The following is a 20429-nucleotide window of genomic DNA, read 5'->3' on the forward strand; positions in this document are numbered from 1 at the left end:
CTGATGAGAAATTTGTGTTCTTTGATGAATGTTTATCAGCCGAGACAGAGAGAAGTTGTGTTTGTGTTGTTCCTGTGTGTATCATGTGATGAGGCAGGGTAGCTGCAGAGAGGCCATTGCTAGAAGCTTCATGAGATAAAAGCTCTTAGAAAGTCCTCCTCTACCTTTGGATGTTGTCTTCTTGAGTAGTCCAAAGGCTTCTGAGCATATTGTGAGGAAAGCTCTAATAAATAAAAGTACAGTATTAACTATTATTTTTGAGGTCTAAAGGATTATCAAAAGAGAATTATAATTTAATTGAAATTAAACATTTCATTTAATCAAAGTTCAGCCTATTTCAGATCAATTCAGAAAGCATTTTTTAGTACATGCAAGCACCAGGTCAGAAATAAATATTTGAAGACTCACAAACCTATGTTCAAGACATATAAGCCTTTCTGTCCCTGTTAGGGAAGGTATTCACTCATTTATTCACTCACTCATTTATTCATTCATTCAACAGCTGCTTAGTGGGAACCTGCCATGTGCCAGGTACAGTGGTGAAAAGCAGGGACTAAGTAAACAGCAGGAAAACAGCTGTTAACCTTATGAAGTGTCTATGTGCAAATGGGTACAGTGTCTATTTACAAATTAAGTAGGTGGCAGCACTAATTGGTAGAGTTATGAATAGGAGGACATTGTCAGAAAGCCTCAAAAATCTTCACAAGGGTGGACATGTTGAACTGCATCTTAAAAGATGAATTAGAATCAGTGGAAGGGATCTGAGATTGGAAAGTAGAGAGACATCCTAAATAAAGAGAGTAATATGTGCAAGTATGTAAAACCATATAGCTAATAAAAATAGCTATGCTTATTCAATGTATAAGCATATTCAATGGTACATAGCTTATGTACCAGCTATGACTATTAAGGGCTTTATATTTATTGATTTATTTAATTCTCAAAACTCCATATGAGGTAGATACTACTATTATTCCCATTTTGGGGAAGAGCAAAGTGGGTTACAGGAAGGATAATTAACACACTCTAGAAAAATAAGGGTAGAGCCAGAATCTGAGCCCAGGCAGAGGTCCAAGTCAGTGTGGCTGCAAATGATTGAAATGATGGTAGTGATGGGTTCTGATGATGGCAATGTAGGGTGGAGGAAAGATCTCAAAACCCTTTATATGCCTTAATAATGCAGAGTTCAGGCTGTGTCTCATAGTCCAAAATTTCTTAACCTGGAATCTGTGCCAACTTTAACAGGCATATGGATTTTTCTAAGGAAAAACTCCACAGGTCTCACTTCCAAAGGCTGATTTAAAAGCTCTTTAATTAAAGCCTCTTTAAGCAATAGGATGGCTTGATAATTTGCATTCCAGGAAAATCATAGTGATATTGATGGAAAGAAAGGACTCAGAAAGAGAAATAGAGTAAAACTGGACCTAAAACTTAATGTCAAAGCAGAGATGGGTTTGAAGCCTGGTACATGTGAGGCTTCTTCTAAACAAAACAAATCTCAGTCACAGTCATAATCATAATTACTTCTTTCCTGGCCTTTTCATCTTTTATCTTGCCCTTCCTCTCCATTTTTAATCTCCTGAGAGGGAAATAAGCACAAATACATGGGTGGGTGTTCAAAACCATCTGTATGGAGGTGGCAGGGCACAGCTGGAATTACGTGTGCAAACTGAGATGGAATGTGGACAGCTATGGAATGCTTTGCTCAGGCTGTGCTTGGAGAGGCTATGGGACTCTGCAGATGGCATTTCGGTGGACTTATGCTTTCTGTCTGGTGGTATTATTAGAAATTAAATGTTCAGTTTAATTACAGTGCCTCCCAAAAGTACAATGCTGCTAATCTATAAAAGAGAAGTGACTTCTGCACATAAACTTATTATTTTAAATACATTTTTATTTAAACCATCACATGTCATTACCCCACCAAACCTTGAGAAGACATTACTATTGCTGTTTTGCCTCCATTCTTGATTAAATACTTGTATAATTTTCTGAGCATCATAAAAATTCTGCTGGAACTTGAAATAAACAATTTTCCTTCAAATACACCAAATATTTGCAAGATAGATAGATATTCTAGAGATAGGGAGATAGCCAGCCAACCCACCTATGGGTCAAGGCACTGTGCTAAGGACTTTTATATGGAGGATATAATTCAATCTTTACCCTCTTTACAGATGAGGGAACTGACATTTGGAGAAGATAAGTGAATTTCTCAAGCAGGATTTGACAGATCTTTCTAAATTCAAGCATCGTGCTGGTTGGTTTTTTTTTTTTGGGTCTCTTTCATAAATGTAGCCTTTCTAGCTGATGTGGTGGGCAGTTGGACAATATCCATTCATTGAATAGATAAATTCAAAAACATCTACAACTTTTAATCAGAAAAACTCCCAAAAAACAAAGCAGTCCTTTCTGGGAACAGATCATTGCTGAAATCTTTCCATTATGAAGTCTTCCTGAAGGTAGTTGAGATTCCCTGAAACTAGCAAAGAACTGAAGACTTTTTCTCCCCAGTTGACAGAAACATTCTAAAGTAGGAAAAATCCATCCAAAGACTTCCAAGGAAATTCTGTAGTGCTGTGTTTCAGTAGCTTTCCCTATCTCCAGTCAAACTTCCTGCAGGTTCAAGGCCAGTTGAAAGAAAAGACGAAACAGCTAAGCTTGCAATACTTAACCACGCAATGCAGAGCCACCCACCCAGGGGACAGTGAGGGCAAATCCCAGCTCACCAAGCTCCAGGCCCCTCTAAAATGAGCACTAAGTCACACTTTATGTCTTACACAAGAAACAAAATGCTTATTTGTCCTTCCGTCTTATTTCAGGGGTGCATAAGTTAGGGTTTCCATGCTTGAATCATTTTGTAGACTAGTATCTCATTTATATGTTATAAATAAAGTGAGGAGGGCAAGGAGAAACATATTTTCAACACTGTCACCAAAAAGTATCTTGGAGTAAATGAGGATGTGTTAAAAATATGCCATAAACCAATAAATATGAAATCAATGTGTCTTCTACCAGAAAAAAAAATAGATACTGCTGCTGATGCTGATGCTGATGATGATGATAACTGTCCCTTATTGAGAATTGAGTATGTATTTAATAGTTGCATGTATATCTCATTTAATTCTCAGCACAACTCTATACGTAGTATTTTCTACCCTATTTCATTGAATCTAAAAGGCCAACAATTTTAAGATGCCCATTAATTTATGTATTCCTAAGAAAAAAACAATGCTGCCAGCTAAATTGTTAGACTCCATCAAGTGTAAATGCATCGATTTCAGAAATGTTAAAATATGCTCCTTATACTCAATGAAATAAGAAACCAATCTTTGTGTATAGAAATACAAAGAGCTAGAAATGAGACATGTTATTTACCCAAGGTCACATAGCTTGATAGTTGAAGAGACAGAATTTGAACATGAGCCTAATTTCTAATCCCACATGTTGAACTTTTAAATTATAAAATACTTGTGATTGTTAGTGATAAAATTGTAAGACCAAAAAGGGGTTCCTCAATTCTTTCACTCGACAGATAAGAAAATAGAAGCCTAACTGTTTCTAAGGAAGATGGGCAGGCAGGTAGTGACCCTAGTTTGGGGTCTGCACACAGTTCAGGAGCCTTCACACCCCAACCAGGCTGCCTCACCTTTCAGCTCAGCAGTAACGGTCTAACCTAATCCATTAACTGGCCTGAGCTTCCAGTATGACAGTAAATGATGCCTGGTGTCCACATATGAGGATCCTGTCTATGCAGCTCCAGGAAAATACTACCTCAGAACAAGCCTGAGCACTCAGGATTTGTTACATGAAAAATTTTAAACATTATTCTGTCTCAATGAATTTTTTAACCTCTTTATGATGCACTTATTTTCCTCTCCCAAAAGATCACTGTGAAGATTAAAACACATATTCCAAATAAATCCCTTAGCACAGTGACTGCCACATAAGCACTATTATCTATATATCTATATCTATATCTATACCTATATCTATATATAATATGTTATTGGTTTGTTATTATTTTTAAAACTTCCAAATCTAAATGTGTAGTATAGACATAGTATTTGGTTTCAAAGTGGAATATAAAGTAATGCATCTCAAGCTTCAATGTTCATACATTCTGACTATGATAAAGAGAAATGCAAAGTGCTGCAGGGGACTTCACCTAGTCCGGGGTTTTCCATGCACTGCAGGGAGTATATCATCATGGAGGTCAAGAGCTGGTTCCCTAAGGAGAACTGTCTAGGATGTCCCCTGACTTTGTTGGAGTATTTGCCTCTAATACTTCCACAGGCCCCAAGGTCCTGCCCCAGAAAGCTTGTGGCCATATAGGTGAAAGCTTATTTGGGGACCAGGTAGATATTTTATCGTACTATTAAATCAGTATTCTTGGTATAGTAAGTGATCCCCCCCAAAAAAATCATATAGCTTAAGTAAGAAAAGGGAATTTTTGGCCAGCATAGCTAGGAACTGGCCTCAAGGATAAAGAATTTTAGCATGTTTTGATCTCTCCAACTGCTGACATGCTTCTTTGATATGACTGGGGGTCACGGTAGAGAGATTGCTGGCAACATGGTCACAGATAACACTGGATTTTAACCCTATAAGAAAACAAGCTTTCCTCTCCAAGTGACTGTGTAAAATTCCAGAGGAGCATCTCATTGGCATGCTTAGCTCACATGGTAACCTCTGAGCCAGTCAAATTCCCATGATGGTGTGAGTGCTATGATTGGCCTGGCTTGGCTCACATGATTGCCTCTGTAAGTTTCATTGTTTGACACTCCCTGCAGAACCACATGGAGTGGGGGAAAGGTACTACATATACCAGAATAACAGATATCTACTACTGTGTCTATCCAGCAGTAGGATTAATTTCACTTTATAGCTCATTCTTAAGGACAAAGAAATGAAATTATAGAAGAAAATATCATAATGACATTACTTCTTCCTTTAGATATACTTTATTTTAATTTAAATAAAAAGTATTTTAATGATATTAAATCATTTTAAATTACATTAAATACCTGAAATTGTTCTCTGGTTTGGAAGTTTAGGTTATAATGTTTACTATTCAGCAATTCAGCTTAGTACATGCATTTACATAACCAGAGACTTTGGGTAAATGATAAACGTTCCTGTATTGTTTATATTCATATTGCAACATCAAGTTATCTGTTTTGCCTTGAAAGCAATGCAGTGGGTGGGATATACTAAGGATTCTGCCAATACTTGAGGATCTGTTCTGGGCTAGGCATTGTCCTAGCCCCTAGAAATAGAGAATTCACTGGGCCTAGAGGGAGACAGACGTGTATATAATTTGCTATTGTTAAAGGCCAGAAGTGCTCAAATAGAAGTATCAACAGAGGAGTTGGGCCTTTGCTGTGAAGGCAGCCTCTTGTTACAAAGGTGCTCTCCCTAAGGCTTATGAGCAGGAGTGTGGCAGGCTCAGATTCATGCTTACAGAAGAGACAAAGATAACTTCAGTTCAAAGAGCAAAGAAGATCATCCACAATTCATCTGATAGTCTTTATTACCATCTACTCTATACTGTTCTAAAGATAAAATCTTCCAAAAGGGAGTGAGGAGGACACAAGGGACCAGTTATGTAATTTACAGCCCCCCCTGGAGAAATGATGCTGAACTGGAACCCTGTATTTGAATGTATAGTCCACATGGTCATTGTGTTAGGGAGTCAGGGTACTCTGGGAAGCATGAGGTATCTATCTGCTTAGCTTTCTGTTTATACCCTAGCTTTTATCCACCCTTAGCTCTAAATCATGGCAAATGGGAACAGGCTAGTTATTTTCACTGGCATCTTCAGTGACATATCAGTAGACTGGAACTTGGTAGTAATGGGCTTTCCATCAACCATATCCATTTTTTATATATTTGAGGGACTGGCAATTCACTCACTGGAACCAGGGATGGTCAGGTTATTTAAGGGCTAATTGGAGTGTCTCTCACTCCTGGATGCTTCTCTTCCTTGGCTTAGCTGAGCATTCAGAGGAATTCTCTTTTTGTTTTTCTGCAGTCACATTTAACTCTCTCTCGGGAAGCCAAGCAGATTTAATTGTGTAAACATGAGCAATGGTAATTGGGTAAATGAAGTTGGAAACCAAGGTATGATGTTTTTGTTTTGCTCTGTGAGAGAAAAAAATAGGGAGCTTGTTTTTCTATAGTAGCAAACCTCACTGTCAGAATTCTGGACAGAGAGTTGGCAGTTGGGAATCCCTTTATGAATTTGCATCAAGACCCATGGAGCTGAAATATGTGGCTGTTGCCTCGAGGGTTATGGAGCAGCCTGGGGACATTTCATTGTTTTATAAACCACCAGAACAAATGTTTCTCTACACAGGTTCAGTTAGCTGGATGAGAATGAATAAGGAGTTTCCAGGAGAATTGCACACTCAGGCAACATGTATTTGCATTCATTAAAAAGCCAGGAGGATATATTACCAGAGATGTACCTAACTTTAAGCACAGCTGTAGGTGGAAGACCAGATTTTGAGAAAATTTAAATATGAGAACTTTTTTTTATAAAGAAACGTTCAGTCGTTGCCTTCCTTTAAATAGCTGTTATTTAAAACCAATTTTTCCAAATTCTACTCACACAGTCTTTCACAAACAAAAGATTTAAATAAGAGGAGACTGGTAAATAATTTTTTAGCCCTGCATGCATTCTTGGTCCCACAAGAAAAGGATTTCATTAATTTTGCTTTTAATAGCTATTGTTGCCAGAATGTTATACTTATCCTTATTGCTGATATTTTTATTAATTTTGCTAGAATTCCATTTCCTATAAGCCTACGGTAAAATTCGTTTTCCCAGTCGAAAATTCAAGCAAACCAAGAAGAAAAATTGGCAGTAGAATATGTCCCCCCTTATCATACAGATTGCTTTATAAATGAGAACTATTAGAAAGGAGCAGGTCCAAGGTTAATGAGGCATCATGGAAAAGAGAGTCGTTGGAGCTGACAGTGCTCTGTGCCCGTACTGAAGGAGCAGCTATTGTTATAGGATGTTTGCTGTGCTGATATTGTAAACCACATGACAGATGGGTCAACTGCTGATTACGGTATTCTAACATTTGGAGTAGCAAGTAACATATTTGATAAACTGGCAAGTTTTTATATATGATTCAACCCACAATATAAAAGCCACAAGAATTCCAAATTGAAAATAATTAAATGAGCTGGAAACAATCAGATACCACACATTTTCCCCCAAAATGACAGATTTTGACATGTTGAAATTTCACAAAGGGAGCAAGAATATCCCCTAACTCGCTTGAACTATTAGCGGCCCTTCATCTGCTCTTGCAAGGCAATTAATTCCTGCCTTTTCACAATGTTGGAGAGAACAATAGACATTTATAGGCAGGCACCTTAGGCTTTGCTGGGATCTGGCCTATGCATTGTTTCATTTGCTCTTATCAGCAACCCTGAAAGGTACACCAAAAAGATATTAATATTCTCAAATTATAGACAAGAAAACTGAAGTACAGAAAGGTCTAAGTAGAAGGTGCAAGTTTATGTAGAAAGTGAAGCAGCATACTGAGGGTGAGAAGCCAATCTTCCAACTACAACTGCATCGTGTCCTATTCGTGGTCATCTGTAAGAAGGAAGCAGCTATTAATATGTGTCCTTTATTGTACAAAAGTGTATCTTGTTTCGGTCAGTGATGCTGCCACCATCATTCATGTGCATCCGTCAGAATAAAGGCATCCAGCATTTGCATTCTGCCTCTGAGTGTCTCCATAGGGTGGTGCTGGTGGCACTGGTCATAGTCTCATCCAGTAATGGTGCAGTAACGCCGAGAAAGCAGCAGCTCTCCATTGGTGTTTTATCATTTTTGCTTGTTTGATGATTCTTTTTAGAGTCTGTCATCTTACCTGTCCCCTCTGTGAAAGTCACTTTGTCTCTTTACTTTTTTGCTGTCTCTCTTCACCTACCTGAGCAGCTTCCTGGCCACCTCCTGGGCCTCCTCCACCCACCCAAACGCAGACCAGCATGTTATATCAGAGGCTCAAAGGCATGCCTAGGCCAAAATCAAGTACTGTAAACTTCTAATGTTCCTTTACTCAGCATCTTTCTAGTTTAGTTTAGTTTGCTTTTACATTCATTTTACTTCTTGAAATTTTGTTTTGTTTTAGCATACTAAGCTGAGGTTCAGCTCTCAAGTTTGACACTGTAGGTTTTGCAAAAGAGAGTATTTCTTTCCAAATGTCCACATTTTTTGTCTAGCTATGTCTGACATATGCAACATTTTCAAACCTCAATGTCAGCACAAAATAACATCGTTGTTGCATAACATTTTGCATGATGATTTTTATATGTTATGAGCTTCAATTCTGTTGTATGAAATGTTTACCAAATAAATTGTATTTTTAGTTCCCCTTTGTCAGTGCTCCAGCTAGTACAAGATTGGGTGGTAGGAATATTGCAATACATTTTAAGACAGCAGAAGGGACAAAAAATCATTTATAAGCTCAAATTTCTCCTTGACCTCAGTTGAGAGAGGGAGGAGGTGCTAAGGGATTTTGCACAATATTTTCTTTAAAGACAACATCTTAGAAAAGTTGCTTTTAGCACATTTCTTGCCATTTAGCTACTAAGTTAGCTATGCAAGTAAAGGGGAAAACAGTTCCATGTCTTAATAAAGTGGCTTGATCTCCAGGCAGTGGAACTGCAGCTAATCAATAGCAAATGAAAGTCTGGATGATCAAGCATTCTACATTAAAGGATCCTTAACCTGCTTACTTCAATGGTTGCATGTTAAAGTAACATTGCAAATGGTTTCATTAAACATACTGTCTGTATATATACATCAGGCATACACATGTCTGTGTACATGTGCAAACACTCACAGAATGGGTGTGTGCACATATACACCTTATGTGTATCTATTAATATATATTGTAGTCAATCTAAAAGTACTACATATTAAAACAAATCTTCGGGTGGTCCTCGCTTAAGCATCTTGGATTTCTCCAAACACAAATATTACTCACAGTTTTTAAATGAAAATGTTTAAAAATATTGGTGGGCATTATTTCATTTCTACATGATATGACATGTACAGCTAGAATTCCCCTCAATTTGGTGAGTATTCCATCCAAAAGGACAATGCTCTCTATTTTTAAAGCAAGAGATTTCAAAGATGTGCCCAAATGGGATTTCCTGCAGATTTGTATTAATGTGCAGGCTTGTCTGGTTACTAGAAAATGTATGTAAGTGTGTGATGTGTGTATGTGGGTGTATGTGTCAAATGGGTAACAAGCATGCAGTGAGGAATTTGCAAATTGATGTGTAAATGTGAATATCAACTAATAATAAAGAGTAACCCATGCATATTTACTGTCAAAATGCAAGTACCTCACTCTATGCATATTACCCAAACATATATACACAGTATGTTTGTAGAAATGCCTGAAAGTCTATTAATGAAATGATGGCAGTCCATTTATGAAATTACAAACAGGCCAGGGGCCCCAAAAGCACACAAATCACATTACTTCTCCAAATATTTATTGCTCTGGGCTAGGCAGTGTTCTGTTGGCCCCTCAACTCCACACACCTCCCTGCTCTGAGTGTTGGATATTTGATGCCTGATCTGAATATGTATGTTCCCTGCAGTTCCCACCTTCATGCCCTAACCAGTTCCAGCCACACTTCCACCTGAGTGCTGCAGAGACAATGGAGCTTTTCATTGGCTGGAGTCCAGAAAGCCCATTTTCACACCAGTCACCAGGCATTGTTGAACTAAATTCCCTCCATAATCTTACCCAGTCCCATCCATCTTTCTCACCTCACAGAGGGGCTGGGACACTCATTTTGCATAGTGTTTCACTGAACTTGTTTTTCAGTATTAAATCCTAAACTACTAATCATCTGATATACTCATTGTCTACCTAAAAAATGCACAAAGAGAAAATTATGGGTCACTTTTTTGTAAAGGCACAACCTCCTAAGATTTTGCTTAAACACCCACCCAAAACAAAACAAGACAACAACAAACATTTCTCTGAAGCATTATGTAATCTCTAGCAGGAAAAATCCTGAAGCAAAACATATCTTCTTCCAATAAAGACATGAAAATAAATTTTGGTAGTCCTTTTTTGTACCTACATACCTACCTGTGGAATTGTGCTACATGAGCCTTATTGCCATTCCACTCCAGGGGCTCTGACTAACTGAGGCTTACAGTTTGAAGGGATCTAAGCATGAAACACAACATTCCCTGTGAGTCCAGACTGGAAATTTCACTGGCTAAGAAAAGCCTTTATATTTTAAATGTTACTCTCTTCTGCCTGGAGAAAAAGTGTGTAAGTTTGGGAAACATAATGACATTACCAAATATTTGTGAATTTGGCTCTGTAAAGGATGCAGTATAAACCAGGGTTCAGTTTGTTGTTCAGTCCAATAAAAACACAGCCCTTTCAACACTATAGAAACTAAAAAACAGAAAAATGAGTACATTTGCCAGCTAACTGATAAGGTTTCAATTGTACTAACCAGTAGCACAAATTACTACTACTTGACCCAATAGTCTACCCCCAACACCATTTTGATAATTTGATCCTGACTTCTACCTAATGGCCTAGGAATTTCCATCAGGTTTCTTTTCAGTCTCCTCCCTGAATAACTTAAAACAGCCAGACCTTCGACTCTGCATTTTTAAAGTGAACATTTCAACACCTGTTAAACTTGCAGACCCAGAGTAAAACATAGTCCGTAGTATCAAATGTTTAAGGACAAACCCAGGGAACAAATGTAGCAGCGATCAAGATTAAGCTTCTGTTACATATTCTCACTTCAAGTTGCACAAACACAGTCTAGAGTGTGATATAAGATAGTATTCTATTTATGCTGTCTTTAAAGAATGTGTGTACAAAATGTCACTCAATTTGAAATGGGCCGTCATAGACAATATAGCTTAATATGTCAATTTGCAGCTGGAGCACTGCTTTTTCTTAATATGTATATGATGATAATGATTATGGTGATAATAACAATAAAATGGCTTTATGGTTTGCTCACTACTAATTTTGTGGCTCTTAACATTTGCATGAAACTTTTAAAAAAATTGATAATTATTCAGAATTTTTTATCTACTCATTCTAATGGCCACAAAACTAGCCTGAAGCTTTCGATGAATGTTAACACAAATTCTTGTACTACAGAAAATGTAGGCCGGTTAATCACTCCTGCCAAAAAGCTCGAAGACACAATACGTCTTGCTGAACTAGTCATTGAAGTTCTTCAGCAGAATGAGGAGCACCATGCAGAGGTGAGCAGGCATGGTGGGAAAACATGTCTTGGTGTTCCTTAGTGGAGGTTGCAGAACTGATTTTACTGGTGACATTGTGACTAAGATGTCTTAACACCCATTTCTTTTCACCTGGACTTGCAAAGAGAATGAAAGTGGAAGTTTGGCAAGGAGGAGCCTTTGCAAGGTTATTTAAAACAACCAAAAATGCTTGTGTATTATGCATTTCAGCTTAAGTTTTCAGATGTTTATAGCAACGAGCAAAAGAGGTGAGTGTATTTTTAAAATATTACTCAAACAGCATATGGTTATTGTCCAGAGCACACAAAATACTTTTTGGTCTCTTGTGATTGTTTTTGTTGCCACCACTGTTGTTTTTATTTATTTGATTCAGTGTGTGGATCACAGGCCATGTTTTTGGATTTACTCTGTAACTTACTCTGCTTGCACTAGAGTCTTCATTTGTTAATCTTAGATGACCTAAGTGGCTAAACACTGTGACAGAAGTTAATTATTCTCTGTTATTCAACTTGTCAATTCCCCAACATACATCTAAATAAATACAGCTTACTTAAAAAAAAACACTGTCAAAATGATTGTTTTGATAATAATTATAAACCAAGGGATTTAAAGGCTAACTAAATCCCAAACCTATAAGGACTTAAACAACCCAACCCTTCCAAGAAAAGATTCCAAGATTCCATTATAGTCCAACTGTTATATCACTGCTTGCTTCAAAACTGAGATTTAAGATCATATCTCTTAAAATAAGCTTTCTGGAAATTACACTATTTCTTACTCTTCCTCTCCTTTCAACTCTATAGCAAAATGGGAAGAAAAGGCATTCTATAAAAGTAATTTCTCAAGCACTTAAAATGGTCACTCCCATGACTAAATGAAAATTAACAGTACAGTTAACCAATATCTAATACACATAAACCCAGTCATCCCGAATAATGCCTGATTGCATATTTAAATTTCCTCCCTGTTCTTCTACTGTTCCACTCAATCGTGGCCGATCGTGGCAGGGGAAAGAGGTATGTGACTAAACCTAATGAGCCAGCCACCTGCTGTTGTAGTTTGTGCATGCCCTTCCAGTACCATGTCTCCTAATGGGACTTTCCCTGGGTGCTCCTGCTTTCTAACACTGACCCAAGGAATGTAACAGCAACTTCCAGTGGGCTGCTTGTGAAATGGGGGGCCCTTCACAGCAGGGCATATGTGGGGTGATTCTCTCGTGCGTGCATGAAGCAAATGATACACCTAACCACGACTGCAGTTACATCCTGACACATGCCTCCTACCTGCCTTGATTCTGTCCTTAGCCTGTCCTAGTTTCCTATGTCCGTCTGTACTTCAGCAGATGAGTACCAAATGTAGTAACCAGTAGCTAGGCAGAGTGATACCAATCTTTCTCTACGAATGTCTGTATGTGAATCATATATACAGTATTTATATATAGAGAGAGTACTACAGAATTATTATTTCCATGGAACCCTCCTAAGAACAGGGTAAAGACCTTTTGAGGAAGGTGCAACTAACTCCTATTGCCCCCAGCAATGAATAGCTGGGAGAAGAGGGGCCAAACCAGCACCCTCCAAACAGAAACCTAGGACTAACCTCCAGATGCATAAAATTAAGTTGGGCTAGAATTTTTTTCTACTCTATTCTATCTGGCATTTTTTTCAGGTTGGGGGCATTTTGGGTTCAAGTGATGGTAAGTATATTCTTTCTGGGTGACCACAAGAGCACCTCCAGAGGTGTGGAGGGTTCTGGCCTGCTCTCCTGATTCGGACGTTGAGGCTTTTCACACAATAATGAACCAAATTAAACATTTTTTAAGACATGGGTATAAAGAAGATGGCCTTCCTCAGTCACTGTTTTGCTTTTAAATAACATGGTAGAAGGAAAGTGACAGATATACTTGATTTATAATCAAGTTATTTACTCAGGCTGCTATAGGCTAAGAAAGGAAGACTGTTTTCCCAAATTACTCAAAAGAAGTACCAAAGGAAAGTCATATCCCAAAGAAGATGGGTTTATTTGTATTTTTCACTTTTTCACCAAACACTTTTTCACTAAGTACTAATCATCATCTTAAACTGCCCTAATAGCCATGATCATAAAAATATTTTAATCTTACATATTCAAAAGCCACTCAGGGTAAGTAAATGGGGTAGAAATCAATTCAGTTCTGTTTTCATTTACTATCTTTAGAAATTAGAAATGAAATCTTCAGCATGCTTTGGAATTTAGAGACCCAATTGGCTTTTAGATTAATATACAGAATAATTTTCTGAATTAGTAATTTCACTTCATCAGTCAGGCCATCAAAAGCCATCTACCTGCTGAGCACTGAGGCAATGACCTCTGTGCTTTTTTTTGATGGGCAGAGAGTCACGAGGCATCTTGGCCTTCGAGCAATGGAAAGCAGAGTGGCCAGAAGCTCAGGCTCTATGCTGGAGAAGCTTGAGTTTGAATCCTAGCTTTACCTCTTCCTTGCTTTGTGGTTTCAGCCTGATGGTTTAACCTCTCTTATCCTGTCAGTTAGAGATAACAGGAGAATCTACCTCACATGATTGTGGTTAGGATGGAAGGCTATGTTAGGTAAAGTATCTGGTATCATGCCTGGCACATAGTAAGCACTCCACAAAGCTTGTGTGTTGTATGATTAGAAACAAATTGGTAAGGAAGCAAAATATACAAATATGTGATCATAAAAAAAACAGACGTCTGTGGAAAGTACCAAGTGAATGTTATAGACAGAATATGTTGAAAGGTGAGTGAGTTTTTTCAAGGTGGAGTTGTCCAGACAGGCACCACCACCTGTCCTCAGCCTTCACTTACAGATTGCCATCACCTGGGAAGCTCTGGGAACCTGCTGATGCCCAGGTCTCACCCCAGCTCAGTTGGTTGGAATCCCATGAGGAGGGGCCAGGTATGAGTAGTTTTTGAACTGCCCAGCTGATTCCAGTATGTAGCTGGGTCAAGAGCCACTGAGTGTAGCCAGAGGTAGAATCGGCCCTGGCACATGGCAAGATTGAAAGATGAAGATTTTTTTTCTACTGCCCAGTACTCACTGCTATAGTCTCTGGGTGTTCAATAAACACTAGAAAATTACTAAATCCTGATCATGGGTCTTGGCTGGGTAGCCATGATGTTTGGTAACACCACAAATAAAAGTAAAGGTAGACTTGCTCCCCTACTAAAAAATAATCCTCGGAGCCATTTTAATTCAAATATAAAGTAATTAAATATCCCAAGAGAAAATTTTTTCATCAGCTCAGAATGCATCACATATACATCCATGCAGTGTATGGTAGCGGTGTTACATTTATCTCTTAATTGCAGTGTAATTCTGCTCTCAGAGCCTAAGTTATTGACACACACACACACACACACAAGCTACACCTTCATGTATTGTTGCTTTAACTTTTCAATCTCTCTCTCTCTATGTATATGTATGTATATGTATATATGTATTGTGGTATACAGGAGGGTACATATATACATGTAATTTGTGTACAAAAATGCAGTGAGTTCAGTGTGTTTGATTGTACCCCTAAATTATACATCTTGCCTTTAAATAATGAAATGTACTGGGTAAGTATATAGACACTGAAGTATAACTTCTTATTTTCTTTGGAAAAGATTTCTAAAGACTTTCAATGCCCATAAATTTTGAGTAAGCTCATGTATAAAAATAGCATTCACCTGTCTGAGCAAGCATATCAACAAATATTGTTTTGTGTTTTTTATTTTAAAGACTTCACTTGCCCGGTCCAATCACACAGACGCTCTTCATTTGATTAAAACTATGACATAACTTTTTGGTCCATACTGCCCTTGCCAGAATCTTTTTCTCCTTCTCAGAGACTCAGGTTTGAGCATGAGGTTCTGAAAGAATCACTTTGGGTGTCCAAAAACAGATCTGGTCTTTACTTCTCCCACAGCTTCTATTTAAATATTTTTGCTCACTAGGATCCTAAGTTTCTCTACCAGAATTCAATAGTGATCATTGATATCACAGTAGTCATTGTTCTTTGCAGGGCTACCTATCTATGTGATTATTAATACCACAACTGTAGACAATTGCTCAGTAATTTATTCAATCCCATTGAGGGACTAGTTCTCTCTAGATAACAAAAGAGGTTGCTGCTTATGGTCTCTGGTTTGTACATTTTAAATAAAGGTGATAAGAACCAAGTACAAGGCTGGGCAAAGAAATTTTTAATTTCGGGCATTTTGGACTGGTGTTTTATTTTGTTTTGTCCTTTCATCTTAGAGCAAAATCATGTCTGGGAAGGAAACTCAGTCTCCCTAGTAACTGTTTTCTTAGACTGACCCTGAAGATGTAAAGTTAATCAAATAACTAAAGAATAAGTACCAGCCAACATTTGGTGCACCTTTGTGAATTTTTCAAGTATCCCCCATCAGGACTGATGACAGCTAGCCCTTCATTTAGGGCTGGGGGTGGGAGTGGGGCTCCAGCAAATTCCAATGTGTAGAAGGTCTCCACCTAAAAGGCAGATAGATGGCTGGCAGAGCTCAGGGTGTGGGCTGGAGGATCTCCACCGCTGCCGGATTCATTCATCCAGGTAGTCCTTGGAACAAGGTCCAGACCTCAGGACTCTCATTCCCAGGTGGTAAAACTACAATAAAACCTCACCGATTCAGACCCAGGCGCTTGAAATTTGTGACAATTTAATAGCTGAAGTGGTTATTTTAATTTTTTAAGTAAAATGTGTTATGTGATCCCAACTTTCTCTGGAAATTCTAAAGACTCTTCTTATAAGTATTATCTCAGGCCCTGTGAAATTAAACCTTCTGTGTCTTTGACTTCAGTTTATATGTCAATTTATCTATGATTATTAGAAATTTAAAAAACACTTTTTCATTTTTGATGCATTCATATTATAACCAATGAGTATTTCCTACTTTGATGCCCAAGTACAGACTGCATTTGAAAGCAGCAAATATCTGGTTTTAGGAAGCCCAGTAATTTAGGCTTTTGTGGTGACAGAGTAGCATCCCTCCACTCCCATTTCTCTGAATCAGTGAGCTTTTACTGTAAATTAAAATGGAAACAGCAGGTGTCTATTTCCAGCCAAGCTTACCTTGAAGAATGGTCCATGACTTGATTTTTTCCATTTAATTTGCAAACCAGCCACATGTTGATAAAGGAGAAGTAAGTAAAATGAAATCTTCTGAAAGAAGAGAGATGGACCGCTATTCTGCCTCCTAGTGGCTGTTAGAATATTCCCCAAATAACAATAGATCACAGAAGAGCTTGGCCATTGAACAAACACTTTCATTTATGGAATTATTTCCATAATCATCTTTCATGTTTTCAAATGCCTTCCATCTTTTCTCAGTGAATGCTCCAGAAAGTGTTTCCAGTGTGAATACTTTACAGCATTGGGTGGGAAGGTTGGGGACAAGACGGGGTTGGCAATTTGTTTTTGTTCTATTGCTGTCTTTGAAATCAGAAGAAAAGGGGCCTGTTGACACCGCCACTCATTCTGCATGATCCCTGCCAGAAATGATTAGTCAACATGCATGCATGCCTTTGAATTGCATTCACATCTGGCCCAGTTCGATGTGAATGTCGCCCCTGAGACCCTGCACAATGATTTCCAAGGACCCACGTGCATGAAAATGAGTTACTTCACTGATATTTTTTGGTTTTCAATGTACATATGTGTCCAAACCCCAGAAAAGTAAGTATTCACCTTACCGAGCATTTCCCAGCATAAGCCCAATCTTTCCTACAGACAAGATGCAAAACCAGAGGCTCCCTGCTTAAAGAGATTTTGACTCAAAAGTTTTGTGACAATTGCAACAATGGTTTCCTTTGCCTTGGTATGAAACAGGAGTAACATTTCCCATGTGTAGGGAAACAGGAGTCACTGAGCTTGTATGAGACCACCGACAATTAAACCCCAGATGTGTAAATATAAGTGAACAATCATTACAAATTTTCAAGTTAGATCAGCAGAAAACCCATAAACACAGTGAAGAAACTCCCAAAGTCTAATACCTTAGAGCAAGAACCAGCCAATAACAGTGATAAAGAGCATGACTCAGAACACTGAGTTATTGTAAACTGAACAGAAATCCCGCACCTGTCACATCTACAGATGAATCCTCTGACTGGTGGGTCCAAATAAAGACTTTCTAAGGCAGGCCTGGAATCTGGAAAAACATGGCCTTGGATGCTTTGAGGCCCAATTGTATAAAAAATGCTGTTCTCTTTACAATAAAATGATCAAACCCTGCTGGATGATGCCCACTTAATCTTGAACAGTGAGGGCTTAGCTTCCCAGCTTGTGTTAGAAAGAGAAGCTCATTGCCTCTTTGTCTGTTGTTTTTCTGCCAAATTTCGAAGGCCTTTGCATGGTGGTCAGACTTGATGGTGGAGCATGCCGAGACGTTTTTGTCACTCTTTGCAGTGGACATGGATGCAGCATTAGAGGTGCAGCCCCCAGACACATGGGACAGTTTTCCACTGTTTCAGCTGCTGAATGATTTTCTGCGCACCGACTGTATGTATCATCTTTGACTGTTTGACTTTCCTAAGTAGTGTGCAGATAACAACAGATTGTTGAAACATCTTTATTCTGGGCAGACTACAGGCTGGACATAGCTCTTTGTAGTTTTATTATTAATTTAAAAAGAAACAAACTTACAGATGATGGACATTCTTTCTTCCAACAAGTGTGCTGTGACAGAGAAACTCTTTCTTAACTAAGCAGCAGAACCTAAGAGCAGTGTCAGAAGTGGTGTCTGTGTGCTTTATTTACACTTGAACAAGCTAATTAACCTCTTTTCATTTCGCAATTTTTATTGAAAGATGCTTTTTAAAATATTTTATTTATTTTTAGATGGAGGGGAGGAGAGGGAGAAAGAGGGAAACATCAATGTGTCGTTGCCTCTTGCGCACCCCCTACTGGTGACCTGGCCAGCAACCTAGACATGAGCCCTGACTGGGAATCGAACCAGCAACAGTTTGGTTTGCAGGCAGGCACTCAATTCACTGAGCCACATTAGCCAAGGCTGAAAGATGCTTTTTAGATTAAACAAAAAAATTAGCTAACTAACACCCTAAGCATTTCAGAGCATCTTACACAATGCATAGGAATAAAGCAGACCTTCCTCAGCATGGACAGTGATGAAGGAAGGGACAGAATATTCTCTCTTCCCTATTACTCAGTGGGAGGAAAGGGAGCTGGTATGGAAAACACCTGAAAAACAGTGTCAGTTACTGTTTTGTTTCTTTCAAAGTAAAATTATTGTTTTTCTTCTTTAGAAGAGAGATGTAAATGAGTAAAATGTTTTGGAATTCCATTTTCTTTCCGTGCAGATTTAAGCATGAACTTTGATGCTGTTCATGTACTTTTTTCTTCTGCTGTTTTTTATTTGTTTTTGTTTGGTTTTGCTTTTGCTTTTGCTTTTGCTTTTTTTGTGGGGATGGCTCTGTTAGAAGCTATATATTTAATGTCAAAGACAATTTTCTCTGTGAATGTTGCATGCTTGTGGGTTGAAGGTTCTTACCAAGATTGTGCTTATCTGTTCTAGATAATCTGTGCAATGGAAAATTTCACAAACACCTGCAAGACCTGTTTGCCCCACTTGTGGTTAGATATGTGGATTTGATGGAGTCCTCAATTGCACAATCCATTCACAGGGGCTTTGAGCGGGAGTCATGGGAACCAGTCAAGTAAGGAAACTTCTTTTGATACCATCGGAGTGTGGGTGCAAATAGCTGGAGAGTCATACAGAAATGGATTAATGGTGTTTTATGGTCTTCAGTGTTAGCATGACAGAAAGCAAACACTATGTGTTTCCAACTACAATGCGCATAGTCTCCTTGTGCAAAGGGGCTGAGAAATGTTTTATGAAATCAAATCTTTGTTTTATTGTACAAGATAAATAAGGAATAAGGGATGGAAACCTGGCTGTGATATTTGTACTGTGTGTCTTACTCCAGTGGTGCCGTCCCCAGGAGTTAATGTTTCCCAAAGTGTGTTCCACAGTGGTCTAGGCAAGGGGTCAGCAAACTTTTTCTATAAAGGGACAGTAAATATGTCAGCTTTTCAAACTTACATGGTCTCTGTTACAACTTCTCCACTCTGCTGTTAACAGCACCAAAGCAGCTCTAGATAATAGGTAAAGGAATGAAAATGGCTTTGTTCTTGGGAAGCCTTATTTGCAAAAACAGGAGACTGGCCTGTGGGCCAGAGTTTGTCTTTCTCTCATCTAAGCCTTTGAAACACACCTCAAGGAAAGGACTCTATGACCAAATACACTGAGGAAACTCTGTACACCCCATTCATCCACTCTACACCCTTGTCTCCTAGGGAGCCACAAAGCACACCAGTACATTTCAAAACTCAGATAACATAGTAATACAGAACCTTGTTTAACTCTGCTTAACCCAGGGTTTCCTAAATGTATCTGGCCGTAGTAGTCATTTTTAAAAATGCAATATCCATCTAAAGGACAAATTACAGGAAATCCTGAGGGTTGTGAAATTTGGCAGTTTCCATAACTGCTTGGGGAATCTATTTGAAATGTCTAGCAGATCCATTGCTACCTCCATTCTCCAGCAAGGAGGAAGACTGTGACTTCAGGTGCCAGAGGGACTTCAGGTTCTTTCTGGAAAGGCAGAGGTCTCCCTAGATGGAGAGAAATTTCTGGTATGAGTTGAAAAGCTACATTGAAGTCTGCTCTCAGCTTTTCCCTGCTAGATTCTTTCTCTCTTTTTACTCTCTCTTCACCCCCTTCTCTCTCCTGTAAGAAAGTCATTTTGTTCCTTCTAGTCATTTACATCTTTGGAATGTAGCAACCAGGGTGGAGCGAAATGGGAGTATGTACAAGCAGCATTTCAGGCACTCCAGAACAGATAATTCAGGAGACTTTTCAGAATAAATGCAAAGTAGCGTTCTCAGCCCCACTTTCACCTCTGAGCCAGGAGGGAAGTGTCTTGGCTTACCCTTCTTTGAGCAGGTTAATAGGTAATAATTCTTCATTTGCAAGTACCAAGAAATCTAGATCTAAATTTTAGCCTGTTATTTTCAATTCTATAACAGTCTTTTAATATGGCTCTGCCAGCTTTTTACTCTTGAGAATAAAACTGGATCCCTTAATTAACAAGG

The 20429-nt window shown here is 38.5% G+C and overlaps 1 protein-coding gene across 2 annotated transcripts in view; it reads left to right on the forward strand.

Moving 5' to 3' along the window:
* Positions 1 to 20429, forward strand: part of CADPS (calcium dependent secretion activator) — a 452323-nt gene that overhangs the window by 342744 nt on the left and 89150 nt on the right. Inside the window, exons 18-21 of one of the 2 annotated variants that reach the window (XM_053668933.1) lie at positions 11186 to 11292; positions 12300 to 12308; positions 17660 to 17816; positions 18850 to 18991. In XM_053668933.1, the coding sequence (XP_053524908.1) occupies positions 11186 to 11292; positions 12300 to 12308; positions 17660 to 17816; positions 18850 to 18991 (415 nt within the window). Of the gene's footprint in view, positions 1 to 11185; positions 11293 to 12299; positions 12309 to 16438; positions 16460 to 17659; positions 17817 to 18849; positions 18992 to 20429 lie in introns of both variants that reach the window. The other variant, XM_053668932.1, reaches the window with a different exon arrangement.

The sequence above is a fragment of the Artibeus jamaicensis genome, unplaced genomic scaffold, assembly GCF_021234435.1.
Source record: "Artibeus jamaicensis isolate MK-2021 breed Jamaican fruit bat unplaced genomic scaffold, CSHL_Jam_final contig_519, whole genome shotgun sequence".
Classification (NCBI taxonomy): domain Eukaryota; kingdom Metazoa; phylum Chordata; class Mammalia; order Chiroptera; family Phyllostomidae; genus Artibeus; species Artibeus jamaicensis.